The 19,078-nt window shown below is 36.4% G+C and overlaps 1 protein-coding gene across 1 annotated transcript; it reads right to left on the bottom strand.

The window, feature by feature from the left end:
- Nucleotides 1–10,331: 10,331 nt before the first annotated feature.
- On the bottom strand, nt 10,332–13,911 carry LOC112194449 (protein NRT1/ PTR FAMILY 7.2). Its single transcript, XM_024334689.2, has 5 exons — nt 13,717–13,911; nt 13,402–13,528; nt 12,722–12,939; nt 11,907–12,472; nt 10,332–11,560 (listed from the first exon to the last, which is right to left on the bottom strand). The coding sequence occupies exons 1-5, from the start codon at nt 13,747–13,749 to the stop codon at nt 10,681–10,683; spliced, it is 1,824 nt and encodes a 607-aa protein (XP_024190457.1). The 5' UTR covers nt 13,750–13,911; the 3' UTR covers nt 10,332–10,680.
- Nucleotides 13,912–19,078: the final 5,167 nt, after the last annotated feature.

Below are 19,078 nucleotides of genomic sequence, written 5' to 3'. Positions count from 1 at the left end.
AGAGAGAGAGAGAGAGAGAGAGAGAGAGAGAGAGAGGCGGTTTCTGATTCCAAATGACTTAGAACGTGAAATTGGGTCTGTTTAGATACCAGTGTCAGAGCTGTAATTTCTTTTATTTTTAATATTTGATATTTAATATTTAATATTTTACACCATTTCTAACCTAATGGCCTTATGAGAACAAGAAATATTTGGTGGCCTTAAAGCTAAACAAACATTCAAATATGCACTTAGATGTAATTTTCTCTAAAATCAATGTGGTAGATGAGTCATTTGACCGCAAGTAACAAGAATGTTTTGACCGGATTGCATCCAATATAGGAGATGATTTTTGGAATTAGACCTACTAGCTAACTAATATATCCATACGGTACACTGCGGAGAAAACAAGGGGAAACCTCTAAGTCTCTCTCACCTAGAGAAACCCTAAGGCCTGGCTTACTACGTTTTGCAAAATCGTTCTTGTCCTGCGGCCCCTGGATGTCCAAGATGGCCTCCAGCCTCGCCGCCGTCATAGGAGATCGATATCTACTGCCCATAGGACTCCGGCGGAGAAAGTTTTTTCTCTGGTTTTGTCAGATGGCTCAGCTGGGCTAGTGCGAGGTGGTGGTCCTGCTGTACAAGCCGACAATCGATCCCCGCTGATGGTTTCTTGGACCAATAGTGCCATGCGTCTCAATCGATGGCGATGTGGGGTTGTAAGGACCTGGATTGAGGATGGTGTGTTTCGTGGTGGCACAGGTTGCGGCGGCGTGGCTCGAGATGATTTGGATTGCGGGGATGAGATGTTGTGGAGTTGTGGATCTTGGCGACGCGGGTCGTGGAGGCGCGGGTCGAACGGAGCTTGGCAGGACTATTACGTACGATGAGGGTGATAGGAGGAGACAGTGGACTGGCCCGAACCAGGTTGATGGGCTTGGAGTGATTTCCTTTGGTGGATGCCCTGGGTTTTCGAGTTTTTGGGCTGGGGTTATGCCTTAGTCCATTGGCTTTCAATTTGAGCTAGGGTTTAGGCCCTTGGCCGAACCCTATGTTTTTAGCTTTTTTTTGGTCTAATTACAATAATTTTCCTTGTATTAGGAACCTAGATCTCTAGCGCCTCCGCTGTAATACTAATGGAGGTTCCTCGATACCTCTATGTATTTGAATGTATGATGAGTAGGACTATTTCTATATACCACTGTGGGTAGTACCACTATCTTCTTGTCTGTCTATAAATGGCAACGGAAGGGTATGTAATGACCTTCTGGCTTGTGATGAACATACTACTTCGCCTCAGGGGTTTGATTAAAAAAGAGAGAGATGATTTTTGGATTTATATAGAATTTGTCTTTTTGGAAAGTTGATGTTAATAAATTAATTACTTTTTAAATATAGAGGATCACTAATATAATATGATCTAAGTTTTTGGGAATAAAAGTATATTGTGTTGTAATAATAGATTAAAAGGGTTGTTTACACTAATATGTTCTCAAAATGAAACGGAATCTCTTTCGTCTTCTCTCAAACTCTAGCTACCATAGCTGGGAGATTCCATCAATGACGATCAGAGTCGACAAGAAGCAAATGCTCTCTCTGCCTCTCGTTATCTTCTAGGGACCATCAATGTCGACTATTTCGGCGAACTTTCAATCAGTCTACTTCGCGCCACACAATGAAGTTCTTTTGCTTTAGAAACATGAGTAAAGGGTTGGATGTGCGGGTCCTGATAACGGGCATAGAAAATTGTGGGAAACCCTTGATACTTTCTATTGTGTAATTATAGAGATGAGCTTTTTTTTTTAGTTGATTGGGGTCGGATCAGGCCACGGGATGGCTTAAGTTTACTGACAATTTGACGGGGGAGGTAGCGGCTTTGGAGGCTGGCGACGGGCTGAGCTTGATCGGTATTGTTGACTATAGGTCATGGTGGATCCAAGCTGGCTTTGGATTTCCATAAAGCTTTGGTTGCAGTTCTGGCGAGGCTCGATGCTGCAGCAACAGTCAAGGATCCAACTAGTGGAATTGCGGTGGCAAACAACAGTGATCCAGAAAAGCGGAGGCATCTCTAGAGATGGGTGTTGTCAATTGGCACACTGCGTCTCGGCTAGAACCAAGGATTGGGTGCCTAGATTCTGGGTGGTCAAAACAAGGTCTAGGCCCTATTGGATGGACTAGGGCAACAACAATTGGATTTTGGTGTTAGGCCCTTTCTGGGTTGATTTCTGCTACTTCAATGTGGGCTTCTTTTGGCCAATACATTTTTGGTTCTGTATTTGGGATCCTGGAGATCTAAGTATTTTGTATTTAGCCTATTTACTATGTCTTAGTGTTATCATAGTCTATAGGATTGCTGTGATAAGTAAGCAATGAATGTCTAATGAGTGGACCTATCCTTATGTATCATAGTGGTACCCCCTCACAACCTCTTATATGTATAGTTAATAGCAGCGGAGGGGTATGTGATGGTCATTTTGGCTTGAGTATAAATGAAAAATCATTTGCGATTTGATTCAAATATATATATAAGAAATGTGTGTGTATACCAGAAACCGAGCGGAAGTGGAAAATATACTTATAAATGAAGATTAATGTACATTAAACATAAAGCATAAATTACTGAGAATAAAATTGACTTTTCAATTGAAAACTAAATACAAAACTTAAAACTTAGGTTTTGATAGTGTTTACAGTGGAGGAAGAAAAGGGTACTGCTAAACACATGAGCTCCTATGTTAAAACTAGATAGAATGGAAAAATGAAAAGCTTGGTTAACTGAAGGAGGGATGCTCCTTCTATAGGTCTTGAAGCCCAAATTTTATAGACATGGAATATGCTTTTACTGGAAAAAGGCCAAAAACAGGAAGTAGCACGATTAGCTATGTTTTTGCCCTGTGAATGAACAGCAAAAAGTTACTATTTAGTAAATAGTAACTTGTCTTGGTAGTGGCTACTCGAACTTTGCATATGAGTCTTGATTGTCTTGGTAATCATCCCACTTGATTGGTTTACCTGAAGTACAGGGATGACTGTGAGGTTATAATGAGGATCGGGAAGTAGTTTCTTCTTCATCTTCATCATTACTTAAATTAGCCGCTTGCTCCAAGAGTTGTTTGGCTAACTCTTTTAATTCTGCTGACTTGGAGGATGTATTTGATTTTGCTTTGCCCTTGGACTTGGAAGAGGACTGTAGCTTGGGAGGTTGTGGTTGTGATTGTGAGGTGGATGCTTGTCGAGGCAATTTTGTATTAACTGGCAAACTTGACTGAGGGGGTTGTGATGGAGTAACTGGAAATTCTTCATTTACTTGGGAGATGATTCTTTCTATGATGAACTTATCCCACCATTTGACTAGAAAATGTCTTGATACCACATTTTCTTTTAATTCATAATGCTTTGAAGATCCAAGGGAGTTTGTATTTGACCATAAAATGCAGTGTGATAGGGAAATTTGTGTCATAGTTTGTGAGGTTCATGATTGTTCACAAATAGGTAACTACATCTTTTATAGGTTGCGGAAGAATATCAAATGGGCATCCATGAGCCCTCCACCAACCAAGGAACCAATTGGGAACTGTCTATTGAATTTTTTATAAAAATTTAAGAACCAGGAGTGACTGAAATCTTCAGTTTGGTGTAGGAAGATTTTGTTCTAGGTTTCTTCATAATCATAGTAATTAAATGATAGATCTCCCAATTTGTGGTAGGTGTATGGAGGATCACCCTATTGGGATAGAGAAATAATACGGACTAAGTAAAGAGAATGATACAGAATTTTGGATGGATTCCGCTGATCGGGAATAGGTTTGATTGTTACTGATTGTGTTTCAAAAAGGATATCTTTATAAAATTTCAATGGTTGGGTAGGATGACTAGGTTGGAAGTGAAAACCAGGAGGGTAATAGGCCTTAACTAAGGACATTGGATTTTTGAAGTGACTCATGTTTGGTTCAACATAAAAAATATTGTGACTAGTTCGCTGGAAATAAGGGGGAGGTTTTTTTTTAATTAATTTGGGTTTGAGAGAGTCAGGTTTGAATGGGTCATATTGGTTTACTGATAATTCGGATGACTATTACCAAGGGTACTACCAATGGTATTGAATCTATTATTGGTTGGGATTGGTGGGTGCCCAGCATTTGGGACCATACTAGAGGATGATTCTTGTTTGACCGGTGTTGGTGACTCTGTTTTTACTGTATTTCTGGGAGCACCAGGGCAAAGATCAAAGGGTGCTTCTATTACTAGGTTTGGGAGATTTCTCCTGGTGGATAATCTGGTCTTCATGTTTGGAACCCTGTAGAAATTCTCGGGTTAGAAAGTCTGGAATATAGTTGTCACTACCTTTAATGAATGCTATTTCAAAATAAAAAATACTTAAGATTGCTTGCCATCTGGCAAAGATTTATTTACTGGCGATATTTTGAACATCTTTTTCTAAAACATCTTTAGCACTTTTGCAATCAACTCTAACCAAAAACTTTTGATTTAATAAATCATCTTGAAATTTACTAATACATAAAATAATAGATAAAATCTTTTTTTTTTTTATAGTACTGTAATTGCTTTGTGATTGGGTCAAGACTCCGGAGTAATATCTAACAATTTGCTCAGGATGAGTGGGAGAGATTTGTTGTTTTAAGACACCTCCGTAACCCACCTCAGAAGCATCAGTTTCAACTATTTTGAAATAATTGGCGAGAGGAATGCCAAGACATGGTAGAGTTTTGACATAACTTTTAATTTCTTTGACTAAAGAAGTATAAACTGAGGACCAAGCAGGGGGTTTGTTTGTAATCTATCGAACAAAGGTTTGCATTTTTTTCTTAGATTTTGGTAAAACTCTACCACATAATTTAATGAACCTAAGAATCTTTGTAACTGATTTTTGTCCAAGATTATATCAGGAAATTTATCAGCAAACTGGATTACTCGATCTATTGGACTAATTTGGAGATGATGGATATTGAATCCTAAAAATCTGGTATTTGTTTGGAAGAGTTTGATTTTTGAAGCTGAAACTACAAAACCATTGTTTTTTATGATCGTGAAGAATTGATGTAAATATTTCCAGTGTTGATCGATGGATTGTGAAAAAATGAGGACATCATCAATGTAAACAATGGAGAAATTACTATATGAATTAAAAATATCATTCATACTATTCTGAAATTCACTGGGGGCATTTTTGAGACCGAATGACATTACATTTCATTCATAATGACCAAAGGGTGTGACAAAAGTAGTTTTGTATTTATCTTCTTCACTAATTTGGCTTTGCCAGAAGCCTGATTTCATATCAAATTTGGAGAAAATGACGGAGTTATTTAATCTATTAATGAGATCACGTTTGTTGGGGATAGGATATTGTATCCATTCTAGTACAGTATTGAGAGGCTTATAATTGATGACTAAGCGTGGAGTTCCTATTTCTAGTTCAGCATTTTTCTGGACATAAAAGGCAGGACACGATGAAGGGGATTTACTTTATCTAATAATTCCTTTATGGAGTAAATCTTTTATTTTTGTTTTGCAAAAATCCATGACTTCTTGATTCATTTGGATTGGGCGAGCCTTGATAGGAATGTTTTTCTCATTGAATCCTTTAGTATAGGGGAGAGTAACAATATATTTTTTTTCTATGCCAGAAGGTAGTAGGAATATGAGAAATTTTAAATACACACCCCAAACTACTTAATACACATCTCTATTATTTTATATTTCAAATCAGATTTTATAGGTAGGTTAAATGACCAAAATAGACATTTATGTATTAAAAGAAAAATAATAATAATAATCATATGTTCCTTATATTATTCTATAATTATAAACACAATGAATTTCTATACATGACATCCTCATTTAAAACAAGAATAAAGTTAGAAACCATCTAATTTAAATTTTTCTTAAATGAATTGTAATTAAATGGGGTGAGATACCAAGTAATTTAGAATTTCGTAATCAATATTATTAAATGTTTTTAAAACATATTGCTTTATACTCCCACTTTTTAGTTCATTTTTTTTTATCTAAAAGTGATGATTAGACAATTTCTTATCTAATATAAAACATCACATGTATAAAACTTTGTAATTGTTAATGTGTTTGACCATCCAATGACAACTTCGTAGTTCCGCCATTGTGGAGAAACTACTGATACAGTTTTGGTTGAATGTTCGACTCAAAATTTTATACTTGATCAATAGGGTGTTTGGTGGATGAGAACTTAAATAATACAAAACTTGTTTCTAAGCATCTATTTGAACTTTGAATGGAACAATAATGAATCCTTATGGATTTCCCAATAACTAACACAAGTAATTAATATGGTCAATTATATATACTAATCAAATGTTAAATAATAGTGTATTTCATAATTTTTAAGTTTAAGGATATTTTAGGTAATTTGGGTTGTGTATTTAGTAAAATGTTAGAATGAGAAATTAAATGGTATGTGTATTGAGTAAGGAGTGTGTATTAAGTTATTAGGGGTGTGTATTTAAAACTTCTCTAGGAATATATCCAAACATAATTCTTTAATGATTTTTTCTTCAAAAGTCTTGATTCTTTGTTGAAGGAAATGTCCTTGTAGTTGGGCATCAATTCGTTTGAAGTTGATTTCTTCTTTAAGGAAGGTTGTCTGCTTATATTTTGCCTAAATACAATTGAGTGTTTTTGAAATAGAATTTTCTTGGAAAGCTTTTAGTGTATGGATTTTAGGGTTAGATGAAAAAGTAAATTTGACTAGTTCACCAAATGGATAGGTGGTAATACCATCTTGTTCTGTTGTAAAAGGGATATTAAAGTGATGAAAGGAAGACCGAGAATTACTTTGTAGGTTAAGTTTTTTACTTGGACAAATGGTGTTTTGAAGTATACATTGTTTTAACAGACATGTGCTTTGGAAATTTTGTATTTCATATCCATTTTGGTTCCATTAGCTGATCTTAATGTTTCTTTTGTTTTTTTTTTTTTTAAATATTTGGAAGGTATTAGACATTCTTGTATGCAGTTGAGATCTGCATCTGAATCAATAAATGTTGTTGTTATTAATTGAAAGTCTTTGATTTTAAGGTGTACTTCGGCATACCATTTTTTGAGTTGGATTTGGCACATAATACTAAGCGTTTTTCTCTAAGATGATTCGGCATTGTTTTGCTTAGATAGTTCATTGTTGGTAGGGTTTTCGGTAGGATGGTGTATTTTAAGGAATTGATTATCTATTTTAAGAATATTTAATTCATGTTTGATTTCTTTGTTGTCATGACTGATTATCCTACCCATCCCGATGTATTTGAAGAGAACACCTCCCATGGGTAGGCGATTCTGCACCTTCCTCCATCTCCAATGGAGTAAATTTCCAGCGCCTCCTTTGGTGTCGCAGTTGTCGAGCATGGCCCTTGCCGCCTCTTCCTTTTTTCCATTTTTCTCCAAGAAGTCGAGGTCCTTGACCCGTCTTGAGGCGATGGTTTTCTCTTCTACCCAGACTACTTTGCACTGGGTTTTGGAATTGTTTTCGGATCGGCGCCCAAGATTGGTCGCTGCGGGCGACTGGAAGGTTTGGGATCCAGGAACTCCGATGTCGTCTTAGAGGTCAAAATTCGGATTAGGAGTGGCTCTAGCAGGGTTGCAGTCGGATCGGTGGTGGCACTATGGTTTGGGGGACCCGAACTAAATATAGGATCCCGGACCTACTGCTTGGTGGCTGAAGGTTGCAGCGCGCCGGGCGTTTGGACAGAAGATCCCATTTTGGGTTCAGATTGTATCGAGGATCAGGGTTCTAAGGCTGGCGGTGGTGCGAGGTCCTCCCAGTGAGGGGTTTTCCTCTCGGTGGCGTGGAAGCACAACTGGACGAGGAGCGCTGGGGTTGGTTGTGGTTGGTGAGGGTGGCGCAGTGGGTTCTTCCACTGGTGACACTCAACGGCTACAGGTTGGGGTGCATAGACGTTCGGGTGTCCAGAGAGGAGTTGATGCTAGGGTGCCCAAATCAGATTCAAATGGGCTTGGGCTCTTGACAAATCTGCTTTGGTAAACTTGATTTGGGTCTCAGGCCAGATTTGGATCCGTATTTGGGATCCGGGTGGCTTACAAATTCGGATCTTGGATCCGAGACAGTTGCTCATATTGCTCTGGTATTGGTTATGGTTCTTAGGAGTTCGTTTGCTAATTTTCGAGTTTCTGACACTCTCGATTACTTTCGGACTCCTGGTGAGCGAATCACCTCTCCTAGGTGATCATATCACCGGTTATGGTTATGGTTACGGTTGCTATTACATTTACACTGCTCTCGTGACATATGCAGTGCAGCGATGTCGTTCGGCATCAAGTCACATCTTGGTTACCTTTCATTCTAGATGCGTCTGTGCATCTTGTTATAATTTATTTTTTTTGCTTCATTATAGATGTGTTTGTGCATCTTTTTATGCTTTATTGTTTTCTTTTGATGCTTTTGCATCGCTCCATGTAACCCTCAGTTATCACTTAATATAGTTTGTTGTCTTTCCTTTAAAAAAGAAGAAGATTGTATTTGTATTTTAATTGTCCTTATTTCTTATTGCAAATCTTTAATTGTTATTTCTTTTTTACTAGTTTTGAATTTGTCAAAGGTGGAAGTAAGGCAGATTCTTTGCTAAGGAATATTAACAATGATTTCCTATGTGATAAGTTTTTTCAATTTCTTGAGGTATTCAGATTTTGATTCTTGGTTATCGATTTTTGCAATTAGGTCAATTAATAATTCTTCTTGTTCTTCTTGTTTAGAAAGAACGTTTATTGTTTTGAAACAAGTATCTTTGCACCCAAAAGTGAAATCTGGTGAACCATGTTCATTAGAATCAGCTGAGGTGGAAGATTCTATTGATGTAAAATTATTTTCACTATGTTCATTTTCGGAATCAGTGCTTCTTAATTCTAAAAGCCAGATAAGATTTTCACGTTTTTCATTACTGATTTTTAATTGTATAATAGTATTTTTTACCGGGCAATTATTTGCAAAGTGACCGGTTTTGTTATATTCGTAACATTGTCTTTTACTTTTGTACGAAAATTTTCTGTTTAGGTGGCCGCCTGTTGTTTTGGCTAGGGTTTTCGGAATTTGTTTCCAGAGTAAAATTTGTTTGGTTCGAAATTATTTCTGTTTCTTGAGTAAAATTTATTGGGGGTAAATTTTTGTTTTGTATGATGATAATCAAATTCATTGTTTTTCTTTTTATGTCGGCGTGATGGAGGTAGAGGTGGTAGACCATATTGTTCACAAAAGTTGCCTAATTCATATTTGGCTGTTTTCTTATCTGATTTTACTTGAGAGTTTAATTTCATGTCTATGCACATTTTTAATCTTTCTTTTTGAATAACTGTAATAATATTTCCATAAGTAAGGGTATTGTAATTAATGTGCCCTATTTTATTACTCAGGACTTGTCTAATTTTGTGAGCAAATAGTTTGGGCAAGCCATTTATGAATTTTTCTTTCCAGAAGGGTTGGTTACTATCATCTCTAAGCATAACTCTAGAAATGAAAACATCTTTATACCATTTAAAATCATTTAAGGTTGGACATTGAGATTGCCAAGTTGATTATGGATTCTAGAGGTAATGTGACTAGGTGTGCCTATGAAGTGGTGAATAATTGTGTAAAACAAAGTGTTGACAGCATTAGAAATTCCCATCCCGATGTTTTCATCAAAGATTGGAAGTCCTTCCTCATCATGTTTAACTGCTTGTTTAATGGCTACTCTAGAATCAGGTGTGAGATGTTTCTCCCACTAGGAATGAAGCATTCCTATGAATCCTGTGGAGACGATGTCAATAATTTCAGGCTAACTAAAATTATGATTGGTGACATAGCCATTGGCCGCCATGGACACATGATGTAATTTATATAATATTTCTTGTTCTGATAGATTATCAATGTTCCATTCGTATGTTTTATTAGAAGAGACAAAAAACTGATTACTAGGATATGTACTGGGTTGAATATCTAACGGCAGTGGACGTTCTGTCTAGTTTTTGAAATTTCATTTCTTTGGGTGAGCTATCCTATATATATATATATATATATATATATATATATGTCCAACCTGAACCGTATTAGCTTTAAAGCAGTTATCAATACCTTTGACAATCAATTTGGCTGAATTTTGCAGAGATGATCTATACATTAGTACCTAAAAACTGAACAATCGAGATGTGGATATGAGACTGAAAAGTGACCCTAAATTCTAACATCACACTTTAATTTCAGGGCGAGGCCTCACTCTGGATATATATATATATATATATATATATATATATATATATAACAATTTGAGAGGAATGGAAAAAGATGGAGACAATCACAATTTGGTGTAATATAGTTGATGGTAAAAATAAAGAAATGTAATTTATTTCTTATGCAGATGATATAATTTTTACAACACATTTTGCTCAACTCGAAGAAATGGAAAAGCATCTCTCTAGTTTCACCGCAAGAAATGTTTGTTTTACCGAAAGAAGTGGCCCAGTATCATATGGTCTAAATGCATTCGTCTCAATCCCATTTGAAAGTGGGATGTTCTGAGTTCCACTCACGAGCTTATATTGCATTAACAGTTCAATATAATAATTAAAGAAAGATTTTACCGAAATAAGTTGTACGACTTATCCCATTCATCTTTACTTTATTAGTTTAGTAGCCCGCACACTAAATATTTCCGAAAATGATCAGACTCTAAGTTCACCTTGCCTAATATTTTCATTGCGGTCATCTCCTCCCTTTGCTTCAAACTTGATATACTTGTACCACTTGGCACAAACTATATAGACCATGAGATCAGCAGTAGTCAAAGCTGCTAAGAGAAAGTAAAACCTTTCCAGATGACCGTTGTTAAGGTTTCCAGGGATCCATCCACTCATATCATCCCTACTAGAAAACTTCATCACTATCGTAACCAGTAAACTACTCACATAGTTTCCAAGTGATATTGAAGTCATGCATAGTGCACTACCAAAGCTCTTTAACCCATCAGGTGCTTGACTATTGAAGAATTCAAGCTGACCCACGTACATGAACACTTCGGAAGCTCCGACGAGCACATATTGAGGAACTTGCCAAAATATGCTCAACGAACTTGAACTCTCACAACCGGTAGCGGCGCAATTTGTTCTTGCATATTTTAACCTAAAACACTCCACAACTCCTGCTGAGATCATAGACATGATGGCAATGACAAGACCAATCCCCATTCTTTGAAGCTCAGTGAGTCCTTTTTTCCTTACCTTGGCAATGAGTGGGTCGAGAACTCGCCGGTAAATGAAGATAAAAGTTGCCACGCTGAGAATGTCGAAACTTGACATGCTCGCTGGGGGAATGTGGAACTTGGAGATGGTGGTTTTCATTACAGCACCTTGTTCTACAAAGAGGGAGGCCATTTGTGTGAAAACAACTGAGTATAGTATCGTACATAGCCAAATTGGAAGTAATCTCAGTACGCATTTAACTTCTTCTACTTGTGTCACTGTGCAAAGCCGCCATGGATTTGGAGAACATCTGTCTATTTGGTTCAACTCCTCTGATGTGACGATTGCTGCCCTATCCAAGAACCTGTTGAATAACATGAATCTTGTTTAGAAATAGATCGAGAATTAATTAATCGAGATCCGCAGACCGAGACCTGAGGAGAGTCCCAAGAGACTATTGCCTCAAGCCCAAATATTTTGAATATTACGTTTTGTTTGCTATTTTATTGTTTGATTTAGAGTTTATTAATTTATTTCAGGAAAATTCTTATGGAAAAAAAAAAAGAGGGAAAAAAAAAAGAATGCATAATACCATTAGAGGGTTCAACTTTTAAAGTTCTTCGAAAATCTCTGGTTCGGCCCTGAAGATCTGACAACTATAATGGTTACTGAGTTTAAATTTCAATAGAACTTAAAAAATGTGAACTCACTTGATTCCTCGGGTGTGAAGTATTTTCCTACTCTGATTTTCAGAGCATTGTTTCCCATGTTCCTCATACAAATGGTCATCTCCATCTGACGTCATCTTAACCTTCCATTTTCTTGTTGCAGCAACCAGTACGTGACATAACCTAGAAAGCGGATTGCCCTGAGGCTTAAAATGCCTATACCTTGGAGTTCCGCAAAGAAACAAAATCAATGCCATGCCAGCAGAGCCTGTAGATGCCCAAAACCCTACAGTCCATAGTCCTTTATCCTCAAAATACCCTAATATTGTGTTAGAGAAGAGGGAGCCAAGATTCAAAGCCAAGTAGAAATAGCTGAAGAAGGCAATTTTCGAGTGACCTTCTTTGAGGTCGTCCTCATCAAACTGGTCCGCTCCAAATGTAGCTATGTTAGGTTGGTATCCGCCATTCCCTAGTGCAATGAGATATATGGAGATGTAAAACATTGCGAATTCAAAATTCGAATGGTCTCCACATGGAGATTGCTCATCACCGCAACCTTTAGGCTTGAGCAGGAATAGGTACGTTGTTAGTGACAACAATGTCAAGCCCTGTAAAAGATATTAACTACATGAATATATACTAGAATTCTAGAAAGACTTTTTGTATAAATAACGGTAACTGGATAATTCTGTGTACCAAATGAAAAAAGAAAAAAGAAAAAAGAAAAAACCTATTTTTTACCAATACAGGAACATATATTTGCTTAATTATATCATCTATGCTCATATAATCTCTGGAAAAATTTTTATCGTCGACGAATTTATGATTAGGATTTTGATTGGTAATGAGAAACTTACAATGACAAAAATAACTTGAAAGATAGCACAAGTTTTGTATCTCCCCCAGTAAGAATCACTAAGAAAAGCCCCAAGAAGAGAGAACATGTAAACTGTTCCGGTCCATTTGCTGACATTGTTTGCAGCCTCAGCGTTGTCTTGTCCCAGTACCCTTGTCAAGAACAATACCAAGTTCACTCCTACTCCAAAGAATGCCAATGTTGCCAATCCTTGATTCACTAATATTAGAGAAAAAATATACTGTATATAAGTTTACCCAATAATGAAACATCAATTTGACCAAAGAAAGAAAACTATATGAAACATATAACGATACGATATACCATAATGAATTATGGTTTAGAATATTATCATAATGTTTAGGAACAAATAATTGATCTGTGAATATGTGATTAGCCTTGTTTATTTTGTGAAAAATGTGAGATCTATCCATCTAAAATAAAAAATAAAATAAAATAAAAATTAAGAAGTATGTACGCTGATGATGGAGAAAAGAATCCAAACTACTATACCAAGTTTTGGCAATAGACTCATTGAGACCCAAATTTGCAGGTTTAATTAGTACAGACGTGGCTTTTGGTATAATCACATAAAGCATGTCGAGATTAAATAGATAAATTCATGTTGTAATTAGTTTATCTATATACATGGAGCTTAATTAGCTAGGGTTAATTATGTACATAATATGAGAATTGCAGCAACCCAAGAACCAGTTCTCCCTCGGATTGCAGGGCGGCCATTCCAATCAACGGCTCCATCCATTGTACAAGTTTCTGTCATCGTTTGGTTTTTTTCTTCTTCATAGCCCTGAAATAATTAATATTGATTAAAGTTTTTATTTATAAGAAGTAGAGCATCTAGCAATTAATGACTAGATGCATTGCCCTACTACAGGTAAATGGCAGTTTTAATAAACACATTCATGACAAACCCTAGTATGGAAATGAGTAAAAATGGGGACAGTAAAGAAGAAAAAAAAATCAATCATCACAAACCTGCTGGTCTTTGAAAGTATCTAAGCCGGCCATTGCTATCTATATAGCTGATTGAAGGGACCTCAGAAGAACTAGCTAGCTCTAGCTTATTAGCAGCGCCACCCAGAAATGTGGGAGTAGTGTGATATAAGTACTCAAGAGGAAAGAAAAGCTAGCTAGCCAAGATGGGTGTTTTCTTTGAGTTGAGGGAAGTAGGAGCAGGGATAGTTGGGTATATATAGAGGGTGGCCAAATTTGAAGAACGGCTGTGATTGTTTCATGTACTGTGCTGTGAGCACACGTGTAAGAAAGATGAAGATAAAGCAAAACCCTACGCAGGTTGATTTCACAGGAAAAGTGAGCAAGTAATTAATTAGGTACGTGGTGAGAATGATATGTGTAGGAAGAAGCTATCAAACGTACTTATTGAGAAAGAAACGTGAAATTGTTGGATACAGTGATCCACAGCAAACCAGATTGACATCCTTATCGATCTGTGTCGACGTGAACATTGAATTAAACGGCTGTGAATCGATTAGGCTGATCTGTCATGATATCGACATGTTTGAAACGGATTCATCTTTTAAATTTCTACGAACCATTTTCTCTGCTGTTGTTGAACTTGATTTCTGCACGACTTCTTTGTGGTTTTAGAAAAGTTGTCTCTTTCTGTGAAGTGCCAACAAATTAAATGCATTGCTTGTCCACTTTATCTGCGATGCTTTTGGGGACCTAGACTTGACATCATCGAAACCTTTTCTTTAGATTGATGGATATAGCAGCCCTTTATGGTCTGTTTGTATGACAATATATACAGTAGTAGCGATTGGCTACCTTGTTACTATTAGTGTAAATGTCAATTAATACCATTACATATGAAGTGATAAATGTTCCGAGAGCTAAAAATTTTGGACACGGGAAAGTTAAACAAACGTTTGTAAAAAGTTAACTCTTTTTAGTTCGACAATAACTAGTCATCCACTAATCGAACTCACCTCAAAACTACTCACTCACGAAAGCGAGATTTAAGCTATTTTTCTTGCAGATTTGAGTCAAAGTTTTTAATGGCAGCGGGGCTGATGAAGCACTGAAGCAAGACCAAATGGTCATTTCATTGGACCCCTTTATGTTGCAAATTGACCAGACATGCTTGCAACACAAATATGTGTGGCAGATTCATGAATTTAATACATGGCCACAAAAGCAGCAGTCATGCAGCACTCAAATGAGGACTATCTTGAACGAAACTATCTAGATATGATTAAAATTTGCAAGCTGATTAATATATTAATCGTTTGAATACATAAACAAATGAAAGATTAATGTTCAACTAACAATTTCTTAGTTCTGCTTTCCGGGCCTTTAGCCTCCATTGTACACCAGAAGAAGAAAAACTAAATTTATTAGGTGTAAAGAAGAGGAAATTTATGCTAAGTATTGCCTAATGAAGACTAGTACTGCTCTTTGGTGGCGGTAGGTAAAGTGGAGTGACATACTAGAGCTTAAAATGGAGAGTAGCTATCAGCCTACCAACTAGATAAATCATAATCATTGAAAAATTTCTGAAGAGGAGCCAGCCAACCGGCACTAGCTAATTGTCTTATTTAGTTAAAAGCATTTGGACACATTCTCTAGTTTTAGTAGATTTTCCAAACCCTAATTTACTTTTGGACTTCTTTAACTAGGCTTAGTGGCATATAACTTACTGACATATTGCACTTATTCCGGCCATCATCGATAGTAAAATCGATTTCAACCTCATTCTTCCTGAGTCTACAAAAAGAAATATATCAAATAATACCATGTTTACGGCAGACGGAGCATTTGTTATTCGAAAGCGGAAGTTTTGAGAATAACAGTCTAATTTGCTATATGTGCGGCTGTAGGTGAAGCAGTTGATTTCTTCATCAATTAATTGGTGTTTGAAGGCTTAGCTAGCTTTTGGCTCTATTATGTATGAAACTGATTAATTACCTTTTCACTTAATATATGAAAACAACTTATATGGTCACATTAAACTTCAATTTGGCTCTATTCATAAGCTAGCTGGTCATCAAAGTTTGGCAGCTAGGCCATTTTCATCGTCTTAATTTTTTTTGGAATTTTTGCTTTCGATCGAAACTACGTGCTGACACAATCAAAAACAAAATATTTCTTGGTCTCAGGCATCGACTTTTCTTCGATCAGCCTACAAAATTAAGCTGAAATAAAAGTCCAAGTCCATTGATAATATCATTTCATGGTTTCGTCTCCAATAAATAGGCCTTGTTTTTATGAGCTATTCCAAGTTTTTCAGGAAATTAGCCTTTTAAAACTTATACGTCAGGCAATTACAATTGAACTAATCTAACAATCTAATATATTAATTTCTATATTAAAGTAAGCTATACTTGCCTTTGGAGCAAGGCAAAAAGTCTAATTTCATATATCCAAGCATTTTTAAGACATGGGAATGGTCTAAGTGTTATTATTTTTTCAGTTTATATATGATGTGTATTTAGATTTTTCTAAACATTCACGACAATCGAAGGAAGTGTTTTTATCATGCTCAATTTTCTGACAATAAGTTAGCAACATTTGATGCATATAGGTCAACATGAGTCACTTTCATGCAAAATTTTCAATATAGCTAGCTGTCTCATCGATCCAGCTGTGAATAAGGGAGTTAGACTTGGAGCCCATATCTGCTTTGAAAATAAGAGGACGTGAAAAGCAAGTGCTCCTATATACTCAATTCACGCACGACTCATTGTTTGTCCAACATGTTGCTTATCACTTTTACGGCATGATAAACCATTTGATAATTGATACATGAATAAGCAGGGGCATTTATATAATAAAATATAAAGATAAATTTTATTTTACCTCTCTGATCTTTAGACTTTAAATTATTTGTGCCCCTGCACTTTTAATTTTATCACGGGTGTCCATATACTTACAAATTTCAATCAATCTTGTCTAATCCTTGGCTTTCTTCCTAACTTTTGTGTGATGTATTTTGAAATTATAGTCACATATAATATAATTTTACAACCCACATTAGTTAATCATCATCATACATTAGACCCACATTTTTAATTTACAAAATATTAATGAATGGACATGATTGATTAAATTGGAGAGAACAAGGGATGAAATTAAAAATATAGGGTTACTACAACTGATATAACGTGTAAAGGTTAGAGAGATAAAATGAAATTAGCTCTAAATATAACATGTATACATTATGATCAATATATACAGTACGCCCATATCATGATCTCAAGGGGCAACTGCATCATCAACATCCTGTAATCTCGGAACCTCTTTCGATTGGCTTAAGCAAATTGTGGAATGGTTAGAGTTTTGATGATGAAGATGTTCATTTTGTTGTCCTATGCATGTGTGCTTGGCATGATATGGCTAAAGATCAAGCAGGTTGTGGAACCACCACCGCCTAAGTATGTAGATCGATAAAGTTTTGTCATCTCGGGTTGAATTGGAGATAGAATTTGTTGCTGCCTAGCCTATATGGAGGAAGGTGAGGTAGCAATGCATGATTATCGTTCTGGTGAGTTTAGGGTTTAGGGGGGGGGACTAAAAATTTTGGTCTGAGGGTGAATAGAAGAGTCGCATTGAAGCCAGGTTGCAAATTTAATGAAAATTTTTCCATTAGGCGCTGGCCCCAAACAAAGTCATCACCAACATCAAAACAATAGATAGGAATACTCGTAATAGTCTTACCACATCATTATTAAGATAAGAAGAAAATTTATAAACATTCCAATGTCCATTACCAATATAGAGAGAGAGAAGACTGGTGGTAATGACGTTGGATAGAGAGAGAGAAGAGAGAGGCAACGTATTGATAAAAGAAGACAAAATGAAATTAAACACATGTCATGTCTTCATTGGTGTTGGGCAGCCAAGGCTGACCAGCAAGTATCTTTCCTTTCTAATATGCAAGGACTCAACATAGAAATGTACCCATCTCCTCAATTTCTAAATTACCACCACCACCACGTGGTGCACAGAAGTTTAGATGCTTTCACTTAGATGCCATACCCAATCTTCATCTGGCACAATTTACACACATGTGCACTTGATTAATGGCTTTACTTATGAAGTAAAGGTGTATTTTATGTTGAGTTTCATATATTGTCGTACATATGCTTGGGGCTCTACACCTCGCTCCATGTGAATGCACATTTTGCCATTCAAAATGATAGTGAGTTCCAGTTCAAACCAAATCTGGTCATTCTAGACCAATATTTGTATGACTATGCGCAAATATAGTTAGGCATATATAACTCTCTCTCTATATAGGCTCCAATGCCTACAAGCCCTATTTTATTACAAATATTTCCTTAATTTTTACTACAAAGTGCTAATTGCTGACTTATTTTTGAGGAGGTATACTCACCCAATCGGACATCTTCTTATATGAACAAGCTCAAGCAAGCTATTGACGATCATTTGTCGATCACATGGAGCATCATACTTTGACAACTCCAACATGATTCGGGTATTCACACCACTTGAGATAATCTCATATATACTTTACTTGCTTCAATAGCGATTACTATAATCCAAGCATGCCTACAAAATGTGATAATTCTAGTAGTATATTTACCATGCCTAAATGTTGATACCATGCTTCAAATGTCTCCATGATTATTAAACATGCCTACAAATTAGCATCTTCACTATCGATACATTCGTAACACATGCCATGCTTTTATCTTGATTACAATACTACATGTATACGTGCGATACTCACTTCAAAAACTGTGACATGCATAGATATTTGTTATCATTATGAACTTAGACTTGTTTGGATTATATCTCACTTGGGTATCGAGCATAGCCACACTATTTCTTAGGTCACGCCCTCACAATCACGCCTCACGATCACGCCTAACAGTCATGCCTTTCGGCTACACCTAAACAACTATACCTAATGGCTACACCTAAGGGCTACTCCTAATGACTCCACCTCTCGGCTACACCTCACAGCACAATAACTTATCGGTGACCCACCGTTATTCTGATTCTATTTTATACTCATTGCATCCCTTATAGTAAACTTAGTAATTGGGCAATGACCAAAGTCAGTCTTAATTATTCTCCATATCGTGGGTGTTACGCCCCGATTTTTTTAAACACAATTAAAAATCAATATAATCCCAGAATTATACATGCGTGATGGTTCAACCATCAATACAATATACCTAAGAAACTTTTTCCTTTTAAACCAAGTACAAACTGATGCCCTGAACCTATAATGTCAATATAGACCCGCTCCGTAGAGTCATATATTACACAAGTTTATGAATTAAGTTGCCACAACAAAATAATAAGTAATGCTCCTCAGAGCTTACTACATAGCGAAAGTCTTAACAAC

Source organism: Rosa chinensis, chromosome 1 (assembly GCF_002994745.2).
Source record: "Rosa chinensis cultivar Old Blush chromosome 1, RchiOBHm-V2, whole genome shotgun sequence".
Taxonomy (NCBI): Eukaryota; Viridiplantae; Streptophyta; class Magnoliopsida; order Rosales; family Rosaceae; genus Rosa; species Rosa chinensis.
Note: the sequence above shows the minus strand (reverse complement) of the source record. Positions and strands in the feature narration are given on the sequence as shown.

Coding starts and splice junctions, on each gene's coding strand:
- LOC112194449 (XM_024334689.2), bottom strand. CDS start 13,749: ATGGCCGGCTTAGATACTTTCAAAGACCAGCAG. Junction 13,529..13,716: donor ATACTTTCAAAGACCAGCAG/GTTTGTGATGAT, acceptor TAATTATTTCAG/GGCTATGAAGAAGAAAAAAA. Junction 12,940..13,401: donor TGCTGCAATTCTCATATTAT/GTACATAATTAA, acceptor CTCTAATATTAG/TGAATCAAGGATTGGCAACA.